At 38.9% G+C, this 21,880-nt stretch overlaps 1 protein-coding gene across 1 annotated transcript in view; it reads right to left on the bottom strand.

The window, feature by feature from the left end:
• The window catches only part of CERK (ceramide kinase), a 72,357-nt gene that overhangs the window by 20,351 nt on the left and 30,126 nt on the right, over window positions 1-21,880 (bottom strand). The window contains exons 3-9 of the mRNA XM_072147092.1: window positions 20,249-20,362; window positions 18,970-19,092; window positions 18,291-18,416; window positions 9,393-9,456; window positions 6,631-6,776; window positions 1,010-1,084; window positions 351-503 (exon numbers count right to left, since the gene is read on the bottom strand). Coding sequence (XP_072003193.1) covers window positions 351-503; window positions 1,010-1,084; window positions 6,631-6,776; window positions 9,393-9,456; window positions 18,291-18,416; window positions 18,970-19,092; window positions 20,249-20,362 — 801 coding nt within the window. The remainder of the gene's footprint in view (window positions 1-350; window positions 504-1,009; window positions 1,085-6,630; window positions 6,777-9,392; window positions 9,457-18,290; window positions 18,417-18,969; window positions 19,093-20,248; window positions 20,363-21,880) is intronic.

Genomic DNA, 21,880 nt, shown 5'->3' with positions numbered 1-21,880 from the left:
CCCAGCACATAAAAAAAAAATATACTCACTATAATAGAGTACTCACCTTGCCGACGCCACGGGCAGGTCCTCTTTTTACTTCACGTGCGCCGGCTCCATGTCACACGTGCCTGGCCGGTGCACAAACTATAATGTCAGCCGCTGACATATATTTGGCCATCTGCGTGTAGCCTCAAGTGTATGATAATGGCCATAATATTTCCACTTTAATGGGCCTCTCTGGAAGCTGTGAGGCCTATGCCTGACAGCATCACGAGACACCCAACACCACCATACAAGTTAAATGTACAGATTATTCCTTAAATGCTAGAACATCTATTATGTTAAACATAAGAATTTTGTAAATTTACCTGAAAAGTCATATCGAGCGGGACCCAGCCAGCGATTTTTTTCACTGCCTTTTAACACATCACCATAGAAACCGTAACCCAACAATGACACTGAGTATTTTAGAAACATATTTTTGTGGTGAACGGAGCATACATCTAGCGGCTGACAATCACCTGTTGAAAAAAAGCACACAAAAATGTGATGTTCAGACAGGGGCTTTGAGTATGAAAGTAAAAGGACCATCTTTACCATATGATCTGTCACAATGAGCCTAGGCTACAGCACCAACAACAGCCAAAGTAAAAAGCTGACCCCTTGTTAATAATGCATTCCATTTATTGCTTTCTAAGCATACATTTTGTAGCGTCTGTGTCTGATATTGCAACTCCTGGTTACTTCCAGTACTGGATTTCCACTCCTGATTAGAACTGCAGTACCAGGCATGGCCAATATAAGAAGGATATATGTGTGTCTGGCTAAAAAGAAAAGAATAACAATACTCTTAAGCAGTCTATTTCACAAGGTGTTTAATAGTACATCCACTGTTTATGGGTTCTACTAACATGAACATTACAAATTCCATAGCTTTGCTCACTGCTCATATTTTCAAGGATTTTATAAATATTCTGCCACCGGGGGAAAAAAAAGAATGCAAAAAGTATTTCTAAATATTACATACCTAAAATAATGTGCAGAGCTGAAGTGACCGGATCATTGATGCCTACAGTAGCAAAGCATACACAATCTGTGGAACCTGAGGAAACACATTTAATGTCAGAAAAAAATTCATAAATAAAAAAAAAAAGGATGAAAAAAAATTATAAATTCTTCCAATAAAACACAAAGTATCCGCAAAGTGTAAATTGTTAATCCCACCTGTCACCAGAGGCCCATTTTTAGCTGGGGACAGGTTCCCATAAATACAGTACTGTATTTCCTGCACAAGTTTTTAAAATAGCTCTACTTTCTGTCATTATTGATTCGGAGCAGAAGTCTGCTGCTGGATGCCTCAGTCAGTTAGCGCTGTTTGGGTACCAATGGCACCTCACTTCCTAGAAACTGAGTTGGAGAAAGTAATGTAAACACACCGAGAACATTTCAGGGTGAGCCGACATTAAGGGGAAGGTGGAGAAAACAGAGGATGTGGGATGGGCTGAAGGAGAGGCGCTAAGTGGCTGAGGCCTCCAGGAGCAGACGTTATGAAATGCACCCAAGCAAATTGGGACTTCGGCTGCAGAATCTGTAACCTAGCTAAAGTTTGAGATTGCGTATTGTCATTTAAAATAATCAACGCAGAGCTATTTTTAAAAAGAATGTGCAGGAAATACAGTACTGTATCTATGGGAACCTGTCCTCAGCTAAAAATGGCCCTCTGGTGACAGGTTCCCTTTAAGTATTTTCACATAATAAACCTATTAAACATACATAGAATAACTAGGTTTGTCAATATGACAAACCCTATATCCTCTCATATAGTTCGGTTATATAATTAGAACCATTTAAAATAAGCATCTTTGAACCCAAACTACTTAATCACTTTATTAAATATTAACTATATCAAAAATCTATGCTTTATAATACGACCGGAGATGCAAGCCAGTGACATGCACAGCTTTCACAATCAGAAACTAAGTAGAGGAAAATAAAAAGACTACAATAAAACACGCTCCTGTAAATCAAAACAAAAACGTGATAGTTCAGTTGGTTATAAGATTATGTTTCACCTTCCTATAATGGACAGAAAATTGGAGAGTTTCATTTCTTTCTTTCTTTCTGCAGAGAAGAGCTGGAACCATGCCCAGCTCCTGCACTGTATGTTAAATCCAGTTTTACTAAGCTTGTAGTAAAAGCCGCAATGGATCAAACCGCTGTGCAGAAGCGGCCCTATTTCTATCACTGCCCACATAAAAAGTTTAATGTAATTCCAAGGGCATATGCTTCTCAAGAAAGGATTAGTCTTTGCAGGTCTTAGGAAAAAAAATGGTGCTTCAATAGAACTATACGCTCAAGTCAACACATCAGATAAATCTCAGTCTTTGACATATTACTAATAAAACCTCTGCCTTACAGAGCAGTTGGATTTCAGAGGTATTTATTATATTTTGAGTTTGTTGCAATAAGTCAAGACCGCAGGAAAGAAATTGTGCGGTGTATAAAAGTAAAAGGGGTGGGGAAGCTGACTAATAAGGGATCGCTGTGTAACCAGTCCAAAGAACATTCATAAGAGCGAGGCAATGCACAAGAGAGTACACTTCATCATTACAAGGATGAGTACAGGGCTGCTAAAGGCTCTCATTTATTATCAGGCCTTCGGCTACACTTTAATACTTATTGTCCTCGCGGTACAAAAAGGCAGAATGATGGCCACAAAAAATAAACTGAAAAAAAAAAAAATACAACAAAAATCCTATCTTAAAATGGCCCGTGATGGCAATTTGTAGCACCCTCTACATCTGTCTCTAGAAATATAACACACAGTAGATTAAAGCTCCAGTGGCTTCCATTTTATGACATTGGTTATAAAATGAACACAATTTCATAGCCGTGAAGTAAACTTTATTAAATGTGGGAGAGCATTTTACAGCTACATGTTTTACACATTCTATTTGTGTGTGTATCCAGGAAACTGATCATGTACAGAGATTATACAATCGGCCCAAAGAACATCATGCAATGTGGAAAATACCAGCAGAAAGACTTGTACTTAATAATGGAGACTTTAGAGGGTGACAGAAGATGGAACTTGAATCTTTCACACTAATATTACTAAAAGAATGTTATTCACTGATATTTGCTAAGAATCATACATGTACATCACAATGTCCTCCCATCTTAAAGGTTTCTTCTTTCACATTTCCTTTAATATACAGCCCACTATCAATCAAGCATGATAAACCAGGGACACTTCCTTATAGATCCAGGCAGGGTGTCTATGGTAATCTCCTTATATTTGTTATCCATGGACTTTTCCTTCTAAAATTACGCTAATGAGCCCTAGGGGGCCTTTTGTGCTGCAGATTCACATGCTGTTACAGTCATACATTGGCACAATCCCACATCTCTGCGTTATATAGAAAAATAATGCACAGAGGTCTGTCGGCTGAACAGAATTATATTAGCTAATACAATCATCAACTGGCAGTGGGATATCCTTGCATTATATTTTTATATAACCCAGGGACTACCCTATACTGCACTGTGTGCAGTCCATGGGATCAGCCCAACATACGGCCAGTTTCCATGGGCTGTTCATGTGCATTTGGTTTATCATGCTTCATAATAATAAAAGTAAATCTACACCTAATATCAAGCACGATAAACCAGAGGCACTAACTCATATCCAAGGTGTAATCTTATATTTGTTATCAATGGCCTCCTCCCTTCTAAAATCTACTTTTAAAATTATGCTAATGAATAGGGGTGAGTGGCCACGAATTTAAAAGTTCTGTACCCCGAAACAATAATGCCCGCTGGCACCATTTGCGGGTGTTATCTATTTAAATGTTGCTGTCAAAGCCACCAGCACCATTTAAATTAATGTAAGGTGCACACCAGGGGGCTCTCACCAGCTGCTGCACATGCATTTTGCTATATGTGCATTGTGCGACATGCAAGCATTTATTGTAAAAAACAAAAAAGCAAGTGTCAGTGTGTTTGGTTGGTCCTGGTGGTAGATGTCCTTTAAATCAACACCAAGGTGAAAAGAAAAACATTTATTATTGTGACGATGCCGCCTGTCATTAGGTGGTAAATATTAGGCATCTAATGGAAAGTTTGTTTTTGAAGCTGATGTGTCAAAAGCTGCTAATCCTGCAGTAATCATGCAGTAATAGTATGTCATGGACTGGATGGTGGTTTAGCTCTACACCGGAGCTGAACTATCATTGGGAAAAAATGAGATTCCATGGTGTGTAACACCCACAGTTGAAGCGAGCCCCATACCTTCCCTACCTTCTGCACCTTGCTGTGTAAATTTAATCTGGCAACTAATTTGGCTGGTAAAATGTGTTTAAAAAACAGATAATTTTGTATTTTGAAAAAAATGTTTCATTTTTTTTATAAATAAATTAAAATCTTGCCAAAATTTACCACTAATGTGAAATGTAACTAATCAGTAAGATTTGTTTTTTTGTCAAAGGTTGAAGTGTTCAAAAGTTATAACCATATAGATGTATGTCAGATTACATAACAAGAGCCTGGGCCTTAAAGAGAACCTCAGGCAAAATAACCCCCTTAAACTAAATATATTTTCATAAACTGCCATTAGAGATCATTGCCTCTATCCCTTCATTGTCCCTCTACATGCCTGTAAACCTAAGAAATGAGGTTCTAAAGCTGTATGCAAATGACCTGTGAAATGTCCAATGAGCCATTAGCATATTCAAGCTGTCCAGCTTATTCATGAGTGGGAGGAACGGCCACACCCCCAGTGCATGACTGACAGCCTGTATAAATGATGTGAGGCTGTATAATGATGTAATGGCTCCTCCATGTGCTTCCTGGTGGCCATGCCCCCTGCAGCCTGTGTGTGAGTATAGGAGAGATACAACAGCACCAGGCAGCCATGTTATAGCAGAACATATCAGGTACTTGTGTAGCTGATGTCTGAGTCTCTGTGTATTAGGAGGATGCAGCATGTCAGCAGATGCAGCACACACACTAGCAATACTTTACTATACATTACACACAGACATGAGCAGGGGGAGGAGAGGGGAGGGAGAACCGGGGTGACATCACTCCCTCTGACCATTTGACCAGCCTCAAGACAGGTGTCCTTTAAGCTATAAACTGGCTGCATCCTAAAGGGGCTAATGGCCTGTATGCACATTCTCCACACAAAACTATTGATAGACAGAAAGTATGTGAAAAACTGTAAGAACACAGTCTGGTCAAAGAGTTCAATTTTGGTCTCAGCTGGGTGCCTCACTTGAAGTTCTTTTCTGCACAATAAGGCCAGGAATTCCCACAACCATCTTGTTACAGCTGCAGCATGTAACTAACTATCTGGGTTTATCTGAATTTCTGCAACAATATTTGTTTAGGCCCTTAATTTCTAGAAAAAAGGTATAAAAACAATACAGGTTATTGGTTAACGATATTTAGATGATAAAAAAACAATCAATCAATCAGGAAATATTTTACATGTTTCCATTATAGTATCATTTATTGTTGAATGTACATGAGCAAACATTTCTCTGACATGAAGCATTTTCCCATGAATAACTACAGTAAAGATTAGCAAAAGATCAAAGTATAATGACAAAGCTATTGTACAATTGGATGAGTTTACATCAGGCCACTGAAAATCCGAACCCTCTTCTGCAAAAAGCTGCTCGCTGCTGGTATACCCAAACATGGAAAGCTTACAGCCCCTGTTGATTGGTCCAATCTTATAGACCAAAACTGCTTCTTACAGTACTCAAAGACTTCTTAGTCTTATAATTGGTGACATTAATGCTAAATTTAGAGATAAAAGGCATATGTATAACACCACACGGGTCACTGTGTATTGTGCTCCGAGTCTTTACGCTGTATCATGCTGCAGCTGTAATAAGAAGTTTAGGCAGCCTCGGGACAAGCTCTAAGAATCTGTGTTTGTTATACAAGACACCATGTACACAAGTCAACTATTAAACATAACTTTAGGCTACGTTCACATTTGCATCCATTACAAGGCTCTTCTTAAGATTCCATCTAAAAAGATGGAACCTTATTGTCAGAGTGATCCACTGGTCTCATATGATGAATCAGAAGCGGAGATCAGTATATAGAATTATGCTAAATGCCTTCATGTGAGATTACGATCAAGTAAATAATGTACAGCACAAAGGTGAAGGGTTAACAGCTTTATCACGTTCAATCATTCTTAGCTAACAGAGACCAAGGGTGAAATCATGTTACAAGTCAATAACAGTCGTTTATATGGCACAGTGCATATTATACATACAATACTAAAACTATTAAGTGTACATTTTTAGCATGGAAAAAAGACATAAAAAGTATAAAATGAGTGACTGAAGTATGAAGGAAGATAGCAGAAATGACCCTACCCAGAAGCAAAGAAATATAATGGAGTATATGCACAGGGTTTAATCCTTAGTGACGTTGGCATGAACCAGAATGTATAATCATTTTGATATGCTAGCTCTGTACCATACTTAAAATAGCTTTGCGAGCCGTGCAAGGTCACATATGGAATATTAAAATGAGCTGCATCACTGAGCAGAAAAGTCAATGTCACAAAATCACAAACGAAGCAGAACAATATGAGGTCAGAATGAACATAATTAGTCCCCTTACCAGCAGGAATAATGCCAATCCTCATATTGCACCGAGATAATGGGACTTTGGGATTGTTCTGATCGACATCAGCATCCTTTTGTACCCGGCCTATGAGGCCATGAAGCACTTCACTGAACATACCATCGCCACCAACACAAACAATGCTGCAGGTGAAGAGAATATACAGACAAATTGTAAGCAGCTTGTGTGACAGGGGAGCAAATAAAGGGAAGTACATGTTATCTGATCTTACAGAACAGAAAATACACAGCTACCTGTGCAACATAATATGATTCTTTTAACCCAAAGAAAGAAAATGTTACATTTTTGAGACCATGACTGTAGCTTAACACAGTTCAAGCATTTCCAGAATCAAATCTAGAATGCTTTGAAGGATTTTAAACGAAAAACCCTGACATACAGGTGTGCGCCCCCTCTGACAGGATCCAATCTTAGTTATACTTATGTTTTAACAAAATAAAGGCTATAACAAATATGCATATAAGCCTGAGGGGCTCCAGGCTCCATTAACAGCTATGGAGCCTGGAGCCCCTCTGGCTCATTTGCATAATTTTTAAAGACTTTTTTTTGTAAAAACAAGGGAACAAGAAGCTAAAATAAGATTGGATCCTTCCAAAGAAGGTTCACAACAGTCTGTCAGTGTGCTTGGTTTACAATCCTTGATCCTGGTGGTAGATAAATATACATAATGGTAATGTCAACCCAACCTGCAAATTTCAGGAGGACTATCTTACATTACATGTACTGGGGTATGTCACCTCTTGCTGTGACAGATGTTTGGATAAAGAAGTATTGGCATCATGAAATCAACAAACCTTGTTATCACAAGAGAGAAGTCACCACCAGAGCTGTCTGGTAGATGCCTATTCCTTTATGGAGTAGGCATGTGCAACATCCCTGTCATTGCAAGGCAGAGTGGTTGTTGCAAACACGTCCCAATATGTAGCTCGCAACCTGTGTGGAGTCTGATCAACCCCACAGCAGGTCACTACATAACACCGGGAACACTGCAGCGGTAGATCCTGCCTGGCAAGGCAGGAGTTAATTGTTTTAATGTGGAGGAGTAACCACCACCTGACCAGTGGGAATAATAAAACCCCTGTCAGGAAATTTCTAGAAGTGAGTCTGACAGGAGTCAGGGAGAAGAAGATTGGAGTTAATCCAGTCAGGTTAGTCTGACAAATGTCAGTCAGACAGAGTAGTTCAGTTGGTCTCTGAGTGAGACCAGTACAGTGCAGCCAGTAAACCAGATGAGACCAGTCTAGTCAGACGGGGGAGAGCCAGCTGATTGCCTGAGCAGCTCTGAGGAGTTATTGAGAGAAAAGGGGTATCATCCTACCTTCAAGGGTGATATCTGAAGTAACCCAGGACAAGCTGAAGCATCCTACTAGGACACAGCTATCTCCCAGCCTACCTCTGCAGCCTGCATCCAGGCTGGTGATCAATCCCTGTGGTTCCCTCTCTCCAAGTGCATCTCCAGCCTGTTACCCTTGTCAAGATTCGTTTGGCAAGTTCTCCACTGTTCCTGTTAGTTCCAATAAAGAACTAAGTTGCTTTTAGACAACGTCTGCCTCCGTCTGATCCCTGCTACTACGGCTGTCCCCATCACGGGCACCCTATTCACCACACAGGGACTCATACTCCAAACCCCAAAGGGTTGCCCCAGGGAGAACCGCTATAGCAGCCTCTCCCTCATTATTTCTTGCCAACACCACCCTGCTGGAGACCTGCCCGGCTGTAGGACAGCCCTCCGGTCCCCATACCAAGCACCGTGACACTAGCGTGCCCAGGCCGCAACCGCCAGCCACTCAGGTACTGCGGGCCCCAGCTGTCTCCAGGCCCCAAGTTGCACATGCAACTATGAGTTCATGTAGGAGGAAAAAAGTTTTGTATTATGTTAGGCCTCATGCACAGAAATTGATCACAGTTCCCATGGATAACTATGGCACCTGGTCACATTGTGGTCATATTTTGCCATATCAAGTCTCTCTATGGTGAGGGTTGATGAGCACTTAACTCTTTTTCCTGCACCCAGTTGCTCGCCTTCTTGTGCATGAGGCCTTAGCCAGTTGAAGAAATTCCTGTTGCTTTTGATAGATCAAATAAGGTGAACCAACGTTCTAGAAATTGAGGTACCTTTTAATGGCTAACTTAAATATAAGATGTTACAAGCAAGCTTTCGGGACTGGCAAGATCCCTTCATCAAGCATGATGGCTTTCTGAAACAACACAGATTTTATACACAATGAACAAAGAAGTGATGCAAAATACCCTTAACAACAATAACAAAGCTGAACAAAAGCTCCTTAACTTTTTTCTGACCAGGCCTTAAAAAGCTTAGGTAGATAACCTAAGTCTTTTTTACAACACTGTCTGACTTATTCCCTAGTGAAGGCCTCAATATTAGCTCTGTGGAAGGCTGAAACTCAGGACCCCTGCGGATCAGATAATAGTAATAAACTAAGAGAACCAGAAGTCAAACTCCTCCTTCCCATGTAGTGGTTTACTCCATGAACTGTAGAAGAGCTATTATACAAGTAAACTTCAACTCAGCTAAAAGTATCCGATGAAAAGAAAGTCAATAAAAAGAATGGAGCTGGACTCCATATCAAATTATTAGAAGCCAGAGGCTGTCTGAACCATCTGATCATTTGACATACCAAGGGTCAAACTTCCATTGATAAAATACTGATAGTCTAACCCGTGGATAAGTCATATATATTTATTATATTTTATAAAATTTAAGGTGAAAAACTTACCCATCATACTTCTCTAAATTGACCTCATACAGGTTATCTCGTGCATGGTTTGCATATTCTGTCACTGTTAAAAGTAAAATTAAGAGTTGAGAGCCGATAAATAAATGGCAAAAGCAAATGTCATTCATAAGTGACAGTTATGAAAGGATCTGGTTAAATTTAACCCCTTAACGCTGAAGCCACTTTTCACCTTTCTGACACGGCACATTTTTTCAAATCTGCCCTGTGTCACTATAAGTGGTTATAACTTCGAAACGCTTTAACATATCCAAGTGATTTTAAAACTGTTTTCTCGTGACACATTGTACTTCATGTTAGTTGAAAAATTTTGGTGTTATGTTTTGCATTTATTTATGAGAAAATCAGATATTTGGTGAAAATTTGGAAAAATTCTTGATTTTCGAACTTCAAAATGTTCTACTTTTTCCATACATAGTCATAACCGCAAAAAAATGTAATAACTAACATTCACTAAATGTCTACTTTATGTGGACATGGTTTTTTAGGCATCCTCTTATTTTTGTAGGATGTTATGGGCCTTTGAACGTTAGGTGCGATTTTTCACATTTTCATAAAAAACGCAAAATCCTGCTATTGAGGGACCTGCTCAGGTTTCAAATCACTTTGAGAGGCCTAAATAAAAGTAAAACCCCATAAATTACTCCATTATAGAAACTACACCCCTCACCGTACGTAAAACAACTTTTATGAAGTTTGTTAACCCTTTAATTGTTTTACAGGGGTTAAAACAAAATCGGATACAATTTTGAAAGTAAACTTTTTTGGCTAAATGAATGTGTTCTCAAAAAATGCACAAATTCTCAGTGGATAAAATACCAAAACGCTCCACAAAATTTGATATCCAATCCCTCCCGCATATAAAAAAAATCCCCATATTTGGTGGTAACCTGCTGTATGGGCACACGCCAGGGCATCGAAGGGAGCTGCGCCATTCAGAACAGATTATGCATTGTCACTTTTTATTGGCTATACAATCTTTATTTTTTTGGCAATTTGGACATATTAGGGGCTTATTTTTTGCGACATGAGATGCAGTTTACAAATAATTCATTTTCGTGGGTCATGAGCTTATTGATGAGATTTTATTAACTCTTGAATGTATGGGTGAAAAGAAAATTGTCAATTGTTGGAGCCGGCGCCAGAAGCATGACGTACTATTACTGCATTTTGCGGGAACGCACCTCCCGCTATGCAGTAATAGTACGTCAAATGTCGGGAAGGGGTTAAGTTTTCTAATGTAATCTTTGTCAGTAGTCAAACTGACACTTGACACTTAAAGGGAAAGGTTAAATACATATGAACATATTGGGGAATAGCTTCAACATTTACCTTTTTTGCTGCATTTTGACTCTCCTCTTTCAGGACACAATGCAGAACAAGGACAAGGTTGCATATAGAAGTGTCTAAAATCTAAATGGGCTCTAAAAATTCTAAACGGTAAAATGTTTAGAATGTTTAGCTCCTGCTATAAATGGATATCATGACCGTCTATATTAGGCATGAATAGTCAACATACTATTTTACTACTAGCTTCTGTCCCAAGTGCATCATTTGCTTATTGCCCGTGCACCTTACCCACTACTATTCCATTGTCCCAGTTTAGGGTAATGGAGGTCAGCAGTCATTTTAAGAGAGACCAAAAGGGGGCACCCTGATCAGAATAATTGGTACCATGACTATCCAAGCCTAATGTACAGACAAAAAACAATTTTCCTGGGTAAATAGTTTCTTTAAAATGCTAAATGTCCATAGAATAAGTTCATAATATAGGATCAGTGAGAGTACATGAAAAGGCACCCCAGTGATCAGCTCTTTTCAGCAGACAATTCTTAGAGAGTGGGACAGGTAGCAGAAAGCTATGTATAAATCCATCTGAAAGTGGACCAAGCTGTCTAGGCCTGGGAGTGATAGGACCAAAATCAGCAATAAAATTGACAATTATTGCAATGTATGGGTTAAAAATGATCCTCATTGTTCCCATCCCTAGAGGATTAAAATTTGAGAACTTTCATAGTAAAACCCCTTTGACTTTTTGGCGACAGTCACAGATAAGCTAAATTTACTTATGGAGATTAATTATCTATTTGTGTAAGTAGTTAAATGGGTTTGTCACTTGTTAATCTTTCACAGGGTATGTATAAGGCCCTAATGGTCACCCTGGTCTTACTTACCCCAATAAAGTTTCCCTTTTGCCAACAGGAACCATGGGTCATATAAAACCTCGTGCAGAAGGACTTGGGACTTCCTGCAACATCCCATATCATCCTGCCTTCTGGCCATGCAAACATTTCTGGCTGCCTGCCTGCCATCTCCATCATAACCACTAATATTGTAGTGGTAATGACTGAGGTGGCATGCATACAGGAACATCCACACAGCCCCCTTCATCCACCAGAAGACAGCAGGACATGGGCATTAGAGGTAGTACAATATAAATGACCATTTTCTACAAGCTATATCTGCTGTTTATTTAAGGCAGCTTTGTTGAAACACTGCTCACAGCAAGGCAAGAAAGTAGCAAAAAAAAAAAAAAAAAACCCCAAAAAGGACAGATTTTTTTTTTTTGATTGGCCACTTTTCAATAAATTTCTTCTATTAGACATGGCTCTGCATGTATATGTGCCTGTCTTTTTATATCCTTTCAAAGCTGCTGCCTTTCCCTTTTGTATGCAAGCTACCCACTGCATAGATACACAGCAGCCCCCTCTGTCTCTGCTCCGGGTCGTCTATAATGGCGTCACCCTGTGTCTCTGACAGAGATTGGTAAAGGGAAGATAACAAGATGAGTCATAACTCTGCTGCTGGAGATCCTCCCATGCAGCAGAGATTAAAGATGTGCAGCAGAGCATGTATAGTCTGCACACAGTACAAAAGTAACTAGCAAGACTGTTAAATGTAACTAGCAGGCCTGCTGAATATCCTCATGAACTTTCAGGGATTATCGACAAGGCAGTAAAGGTAGTGTCGCGCAGCATGGTGGCTTAGTGGGTAGCACTTCTGCCTTGCAGCGCTGGGGACCTGGGTTCAAACTCTGCAAAGAGTTTGTATGTACTCTCCAAGTTTGTGTGGATTTACTCTCCGGTTTAGTTTCACACTCCAAAACATACTGGTAGGTTGTTTAGATTGTGAGCCCTAAGGGTGCAGGGACCAATGCCTCATGCTTGGTGCAGCGCTGCCTAATCTGTAGGCGCTATACAGGCAGTCCTCGGGTTACATACAAGATAGGGTCTGTAGGTTTGTTCTTAAGTTGAATTTGTATGTAAGTTGGAACTGTATATTTTATCAATGTAGCCCCAGCCAGAACTTTTTTGGTCTCTGTAACAATTGGATTTTAAAAATGTTGACTTGTCATAAAAATCAATATTAACACTAAAGCTTCATTACAGATACATGTGATAACTGTTACAGCTGATAATTGTAGCCTAGGACTAAATTACAATAAATTACCAATATCCAGAGGTCCGTTTATAACTAGGGGTCGTATGCAAGTCGAGTGTTCTTAAGTAGGGGACTGCCTGTATAAATAATAATAATTATTATAAAGGCACTTGGGCAACTTATGTAAATGAGTGGTCGACCACTTTAATAAATTATATTACAAATATTACTGTTATCATCTGCACTATTCATTTTTGCCAATAAAAATATATAAATATTTCCCTAAAAGTTTTAGTTACACTTTAATGAGCCAGCCTTAGGCACCCCCACTGATTAGCTGAGTGAACCAGTGCCAGCAGAGTAACTACGCTTTGATCTGTGCAGTAAGCTGCTGTATATAGTATAGCAATTGTCCTAGCGCACAGCAGCTTCCACTCCAATTAAATCAAATGAGTTGATCCTGTAGTCTGTGAGGGTTGCAGGTACACTGCAGACACAGCTGCATGCTTTTGGTTCCCACTGCAATGCATACCTGTTGAAAACCACACAGGTCATTAGCTAAAACCCAGCAAACCCATTTGAAATGTTGAGACACTCACCAGTCTGGACATTGGTTAAAAAATTATTGGATACACAAAAAATGATAAAGAAATAAAAAAGCAAAAAAAAAAAAAAACAAAAAAAAACATAAAACCTAATAGTTAATAGGAACACTCCTGTTTTCATGTAATTTAGTTGATCATTTCCATTCCTACTGCTTAATATGACCCTTATGTATTCCTTTACACAACATGATTAAAATAAAGAATGTGCTTACTTGCATACAAGAATTCTAATCATGAACTAAGTTTACATAATCAGGTAAAATATACCTAGCACACAGAATTTAGTAAATGGACCAAAGAGCCCTGACCTAAAAAGGCAACAATTCATAAATGCTCTTAATTAATACAGCTAATTAGCCAGTACTTCCTGGTGCCAGCACAGAAGGCAGAGGAAATGGAAAAATCCCTTTAAATTAAAGCAAATTGAAAGAAAACAGATGAAATATGGGAATAGTGACGAAGCTGATAATTACTACAGTTCCAGATTTCTAAGATGTTGCTGCAATTATAAAGATAAAAATAAAACAGCAATGTGCAATTTATTTGACACTGTATCATTAGTGGTGACAACCGCAGAATATGCCTTGGCTGTGAATGGCATTCCATCATCATGTTCCAATAGCAGCAGAACTAATGATTAGCAGACAGTCTAGAAGCTTCCTACAATACTTGGAAAGTACAAAAGGAAAATTACATATAATATCTCCATACAGTACAAAAGAGCAGTGCTTTCACAGAAACTGTACTACCCACTACTCGCAGAGATTTACATGTCATATACCCTACAACCATCCTTTTACATAAAGGAGAATATAAAACAAAGTGAAAGTATGATACAACATTCAGAAATGTTTTAATTCAGTATATAAGAGATGCATGTCAAAGAAAAGAAACAAAAAGCTTCCACTAAACCCCCAAAAATTCACACAATACGGTTTTCCACCACCTTCTCGGAGCGGCTGGCTCCACAGGCACAGTGCGCATGCAGTACTTCAGCGCATAGTTCATATCTCTCTCAGCATGGGAGCAAGTATGAGCTAGGTGTAAAAGATGAGGGGGAGTTCAATCATGCAGTGAAGCAGCGCAAGCCCAGGAGAAGAAGGTAGTGACTACAGAGCTGAGGGGCATGCTTCCACATGGTAGTGAGAAGGTAGAGGAAGCTCCCCCAACTCCTTGACTTTTTGTTAACAGTGCACCTCCGTGCTGCAGCTTCACAGGCTGCTATACTGTCTCCTCCACCCCCTCAGCACTTCCCCCTCTTTGTGCGCTTTTTATATTTATTTATTAGTCAAATCTATAAAACCACACAAAAGTTTTGGTTCTTGTAAGTTATATATGATTTGGCTCATACTAGCCAATGGGGTGGTATGGGTTTATTTTCAAACAACACATGGAACCACTCCACAAGACAAAAATAAAACAAAACTATCTGCTTGGCTAGTATTAGCCAATTCACTATAAATTTCTACTGTTATATCTCATCATTTCCTTAATTATTACACAGCAGCGCTGAGAGAAGTTATTCTGCCTTTAGTACTTGATGACAGTATTTAATGTAGTAAAACATAAAAAGTCATCAATATATATTTAAGAAGATAGTGTGTAGGAAATAAAAAATAATTACAGACCAACACCCGATGCTGAACTTTACAGAGGAAATCATATGAGGTCACTAACAGATTTGTCCCTTATTCTCATGAACGAAGAGCTCTGCTGAGCTTCTGCTTGGGGCACATGCATGCAGGATGGATCAGATGCACCGTTGTGATCTGATCTGTATAGGAAGTTGCACAAACACTATGCAATATTGCAATATGTTTAACCATTTCCCTTCCCTTAACCACTTATCTGATACGCCCTCACAAGGTTGGAACCTATGGGGCCAGGGATGTGCCCGATACATCCAAACTTCTAAGAGAATCCAGAATTGAGTTTCTAGATGCCAGAGAACCGGATATTATTATATTTTATTACACATATTAATGGTTAAAGTGAAATTTGGGTGTGTGATCTTCATATCCAGACCCCACTCTAGACTTGCAATTTGACAGTTAATATCTTTGGTTGTCTGGTACATAGAAACACACTTCTGGTACCCTATGAAAGTGAAGACTTCTTTTTCAGATGACAGCAGAATTGTGATTCTAGATGCCACTAATCTAAAGTCATAGCCCTCTTAAACATGCCCTCTCCAGCACAGAGCAGAGAAGGAAGAGGTGGAGAGAAGCAGATGCTCACAGATGAAGTAAACATTTGACTTTCTCTGTGAGTAAATCTGGGAAAGGGATAACATGAACTAGTGTTCATGTTATGAACCCTCTCTTACCCAGAACAATCATAGAGAACACTTGCTCACCAATTGTCATATATGAGTTTTCTTTAATTTTCTCTAAAGAAGTTTAGAACAAAACATTTTATCTTCTGTTGGTAAGCAAGTAACATATTAAGGGTGCATTCACATGGCCATCTGTGGGGATGTATATGTGGCCGCAAATTTGCAGCCGCATATACGTCGCCATAGACAGCAATGGCAGCGGTACAGTGCCACGCATGTGTGGCATCGATCTGCACCATACGCGGGGAAAAGATAGAGCATGCTCTATCTTTCCCTGGGTGTGTGCAGCCTGTGTGCCTCTTTTCTCTATGGAGGTGGGAGGGGTCACCTCCGCCTCCTCTTCTCCAGCACACAGCGAAATGCCCGCCCGGCAGGCATACCACTGTTTGAATGTTATCTCATTAATTGGTTTATGAATATATGAATATATAGTTTTTATTTGTGTTACTGTGTAAGGGAGTATAAAATAAATATCTAATACTCAGCAAAAATGGTCTGGCGCACTGTGCAGATTTAACATTCCCTTTGATGCGTATTCTGGTGAATGTACATCATTCTTAACCGGTTAAGGACCAGGCCCTTTCCCGTTTTTTCATTTCCATTTTTCACTCCCCACCTTCAAAAATCTACAACTTTTTTATTTTTACACGTAAAAAGCTATGTGACGGCTCATTTTTTGTGTAACAAATTGCACTTCATAGTGATCGCATTGAATATTCCATGCCATGTACTGGAAAGCGGGAAAAAAATCCAAATGCAGTGAAAATGGTGAAAAAACGCATTTGTGTCGTATTCTTGTGGATATTCTTGGATATTACGGTTTTCACTTCACGCCACAAATGACGCATCTAATTTATTCTTTGGGTCAGTACGATTACAGGGATACCAAATTTGTATAGGTTTTATAATGTTTTCATACATATACAAAAATTAAAACCTCATGAACAAAATTTTTTTTTTTATTTTGCCGTCTTCTTGTGCTTATAACTTTTCCATACTTCGTTGTATGGAGTTGAGGGTGGTGTCATCTTTTGCGACTTTTGATGATGTTTTCAATGATATTATTTTTAGGACTGTACGACCTTTTGATCACTTTTTATAGAATTTTTAATTTTTTTTTAAATGGCAAAAAAGTGCCAGTTTTGACTTTGGACGCGATTTTCCGTTACAGGGTTAAGCGCAGTGAAAAACCGTTATTATATTTTGATAGATCGGGCATTTTCGGACGCGGCGATACCTAATGTGTTTATGATTTCTACGGTTTATTTATATTTTTATCAGTTCTAGGGAAAGGGGGGTGATTTGAATTTTTAGGTGTTTTTATTATAATTTTTTTGTAACTTTTTTTTTTTATTTTCCCTTTTACTATTTTTTAAGACTCCCTAGGGTACTTTAACCCTAGGTTGTCTGATCGATCCTACCATATACTGCCATACTACAGTATGGCAGTATATGGGGATTTTACTCCTCATACATTACAATGTGCTGATAGCACATTGTAATGAATGGGTTAACCCGAAGTAGCTTCGGGTCTTCATGAGACCCGAAGCTACCATGGCAACGGATCGCCGTTCCCCGATGACGTCACGGGGAGCGGCGATCCTCGGAAAGATGGCGGCGCATGTTTGAAGCCGCAGGCATCTTTGCCGGCGGCGATCAGCAAGAAAACACCCGCGATCGGTGCCGGCACCGATTGCGGGTGTTACCGGTAAGCCTTTGCTGCAATATGCAGCAGAGACTTACCGGCTATGGAGAGGGCTCGGCCCGCAAGCCCTCTCCATGCATCGAAACGCGACCGCCGCCGTGAATACACGGCGGGCGGTCGCGAACCGGTCGCGAACCGGTTAATGTACCATCGTTTTTAAGAAAGTAAGTGTTTATTTTAAGTATTCTGTCGTTGCAAAAAAATTACATGGAAATCAAAAAGTTTCCACTAAAATATGTACATTTTATTACAAAACTAAATGAAGGTGGTTGTGTGAATAAACTATAAAGTTATATTTTTATATTTTTACCAGGTAGGCTGTGCTTTTTACTTTGTGTACACCAACAGTTAACATGGCTTTGTCGTTAGAGGCTTTTGGAAGTGTAAATTCTTGTTTGTGGTATATATAAATATATCTTTTATATCAGTAATTGGTTTAAATCTATAATTTGATTCAAGTTTAATGCTGAAATGTATGTTTTCATGCATTTTTTTTCAATAATTTGTGTTTGACACAAAGTTGCATGAAGGTGGTAAGGGCTATCAACTGTTGATCAAGTCGCACCTCATATTATTAAAGAGTTTTCTGACACAGAGCCCCCAGATTAGCCCCTTTGACTGTATACTTGAGTTATTTCAGCTTACTAAGCAGAATCTGACTGATCATGTGATTCTAGGAAAGATAAAAGATAAGAATAATGAAATGGAAAATACAAAAGTTAAAATGGAGTCTTTTTTAGGCATAGCAGAGATTGTACGGCAAAAAGTATGCATAAAATGTATAAAGGAAGTGTTATATACAGTCAGGGGGAGGTCACAAGGATGTAAAGTCGCATACAGATCTTACTTCTTACCTATAACTTCTGTAGAAATGGAGGCAAGGCTGAACAAAGGAGCTACTTTATTTTCATATATCTGCTTTCCTTTCTTCTTCCCCCCATATGGGTTTATATAGACTAGTAAATGCTTTGGTCTCCATGCTGTTGAGAAGAAAATAAGACATTCTGACAACAAAGCGGAAAAAAGGCTATCAAGGCATTCCTTAGAGATAGTGCAGTGTTATGTTTATTTTCTATACAGCAGTATGTTATGTAATACCAGCAGAATCTTGTCTCCCACTTTGTTTATATTTTTAGCCTCTTTGGGCATTCAGAGTTCTCAACCAAGATGTTAGCTGAGAGTAATAGATCTTGTAGGAAGAGACAAAATGTTTTATTGATGGTAATCAGGAAAACTGCTCTGAGGTAGAAGTACCCTTGTTTTCAATGACACTATCTTTCAGTATAACAGACAAGATTTATAAAAAGGGGTTTCTAAACTTACTGACTTTACACTCATTGGACATTTTGTCTTACACTTCTGTAGAACTTTTTCATGCCTGGTTCTGCTATAAATGATCACCCAATACACCTTGAATTGTTAGAATGAGACCTATCAATGGAATCTTTGATGGATCCCTGCTGAAGATTCAAGAAAACCTTCCTGGGCAGGACACCACCTATATTACAGCTATAGAGCAATCAAGATACCTACTCTGCTGTTCAAGTAGATCATTAAGTGCCTGTAACCAGTGGCAACACAGAACTTCATCACTGCACCAGAATGTCACTGCTTTACACCGCCAGCGGTGCTTCTTCATTCTCTGGACGTAGTGCACTAGAAGATAAGTAATGACATCTTAATATAATAAGCTACTTTACCTACAAGCAAAAGATACTGTAAAGTCCTCCTACTCTCCTGTGTCATAATCATTTTGATTTAAAAGTGTGAACATAACAGTTCTATTGATAACTAAGTATTGGTACTGAATTCCAAATTGGGGCGAGTATTAGGATCCTCAAATACAAGATGAAACAGCAAAAAAAAAAAAAAAAAAAATTACAAAACTTTTAAGTGCCTGTGTGTGGCCACTATCCCGACTGCCTGACAGTACAATTCATGGCATCACATGCTCAGGGACACAAATGAACATCATAGGGCAGCAGATCGCCAGCGGTTTTTGGCGATATCCCCCAACTAGACACAAACTGAGGATTTCTCTTAGGGATGTCTGTAATGAGGAAACATGCAGTTGTTCCTGCTCCTGTTATCCAGCACACCAGATATATACCAAGCTACGGATTTCTCTGAAGTCCCATTGACCTTGGACTTTGTATATAAGAGGATGAATGATGACTGGTTGAAGCAGCAGAATTTATTTTATTAACTTATTATACTCTGTTCCCTTATAAAGAATGGCTGGACCATTATACAAGCTCTTATACCTCTTATACCCCATCATCCTCACAGACTAATCTCTTGTAAACAGGGTCCTCACTTATATTGTTCCATGACTGTTTGTACTCTGTAATGTAGTATTTAATTTGTATATGTCCCCTAGGAGTTGTAAAGTAGTACAGAATTCAATGCCACTATATAAATAAAGATTATACTTATTTTCAGAACAAGGCTGAGGATATCCTAGAGAGCAGCTAGTAAAATGCGCTGCTCAGCCACAGTAAGACTTGGTCAGAATCATGGTATCAAACCAAAGTCATGACAAAACTATTAGAACTATATTAGAACATATTCCACATATGTGCAATCATAATACACAGGAATAGCAAATTTAGAATAATGAAACAACAAGTGGGGTTAAAAACAGATATTTTTTTTTCAACGACGTGTGAAAATATTGTATGACGAAAAGCACTGTTTTAACAAGCACAGTAGCAACTGCTGATCAATAAATAAAGAGCAGAACATTAAACCCTTACACATCTAGTATAGTATTAACCATCTATCTGGCTCGTGTATCTCTTCCCAGATCTACCTGTAAATGCATGAGGCTTGCACATGTGCTTCCACTGCATGCCTTGATAGGACTTCTCATCAATCTCAGCTTCTCCAACAGAAACAATCTCAGATACTGGGACAGTCTGACCACCTGCAAAATGAGGAAAAATTTAGGGAACAGACTTAGATGTTATGAGCTATAACAATGACAAGTGTGAGGCTCTTATACAGTAAGTGGCTGCATACAGAATGAAAGGAAAAGGTGTTCTGCTCCACAGGATAAAAGGCTGTGCTCAATAAAAACATTTAAAATAAAATGTTCAAAAGATGGTTTGTGGAACAGAACATGAAATAATACTGTACAACTAAACTAGGCCAAAGCCTTATAATTATTTTTTTTCTTCACAATAAGAAAAAACACATTTGTGTGGCCTCTTGAAAACCCTTTGTTGGTCATACAAGTTTGTTGTAAAGGGTCAGACCACTTACGTTAAGTTATCCTTATTCAAAAGATCCAGGCTTTCTTGCTGAGTGTTGTAGTTAACACATCATGTCATGATTCAAAAAGTTGGGAGAGGGACAAGTTATTTTGCCGATTCACAAAAGAAACAGAAAAAAAATGGCCGCAAAACGGAATGTGAATCCATTGTTTTTGAGCAATGAAATGCACATGATGCAAACTGCCCCTAAGTAGTCCTTGCAAATGGATTTCTTACTATTAAACTGGAAAAAAAAGATTTAACTGTGATTTTCCATCCTCAATTATCCTTACTGAGGATGACAAAAGTCTACCCGTTGTGAGAAGAAAATCAAATAAGCATCCATAATTAAATCATACAATGTGATTAAGTTTGTTAAGTAAATCTAAATTTACAAGCACTGGGCAGAAGAACTCCTAGGGGTTGTATTTAAACATAAAGAACAAATTATAGCAGAAAAAAAAAAAATCTAACCTTCCAAGTACACAGCAGTAGGTTTGAAAAACTTTACACTGTCTACTACAGTACAAATTTATCTTATTCATTTTTGTCCCGACCACAGGAGGTGCGCAGGTGGTAGGCACAGCATCACTGGTCAGTGCAAACATACAAAGGCCGGGCATTAACAAGCAGCATTGCGGGTGAACGGGAGTGCCAGAGGAGGCAAATATGTTTATTGTGTTTATAGCCCCCAGCAATAAATAGCATTTGTTTTTTTAATCCCCTTCAAGGTAAGACCAGCTGCACACAGGACAAAGCCTTCAAGGTAAGACTAGCTCACTAGACCAAGTGACACACTCAACAATTGACAGTCATATAGCATTTGTGCTGCAGTCACCATAGAGGTCTGCAAGACAGAAATATCTAAACAGTGCCTAATAATAAGCATATAGTGATAGACGTTGAGTTTTTGCTAAAGTGATACAGAACTGCATGTCACTCTACTCTAAGTTAGATGGGTGGCTCCAGTAGAATATCAGTTGCAATTTCATAACATCCACAAGAGCTCTTTTTCTTCCTGTTCACCATAAGGCAGCATGTCCTAGAAGTGAGATCTGTCAATCAGGAACAAGGAGGCAGGGCAATGCCTGAGATTTCAGTCAGTCAAAGTACTGGAGCTTGGTTCACTGCCATGAAGAGTCATATCCAGGATAAAGAGTCAAGAGTGCTAATTTTCATATCAGAAAAAC

This window comes from Engystomops pustulosus, chromosome 4 (genome assembly GCF_040894005.1).
Source record: "Engystomops pustulosus chromosome 4, aEngPut4.maternal, whole genome shotgun sequence".
In the NCBI taxonomy this organism is placed as follows: Eukaryota; Metazoa; Chordata; class Amphibia; order Anura; family Leptodactylidae; genus Engystomops; species Engystomops pustulosus.
The sequence above is the reverse complement of the archived record's forward strand: the minus strand, read 5'-3'. Positions and strand labels throughout refer to the sequence as shown.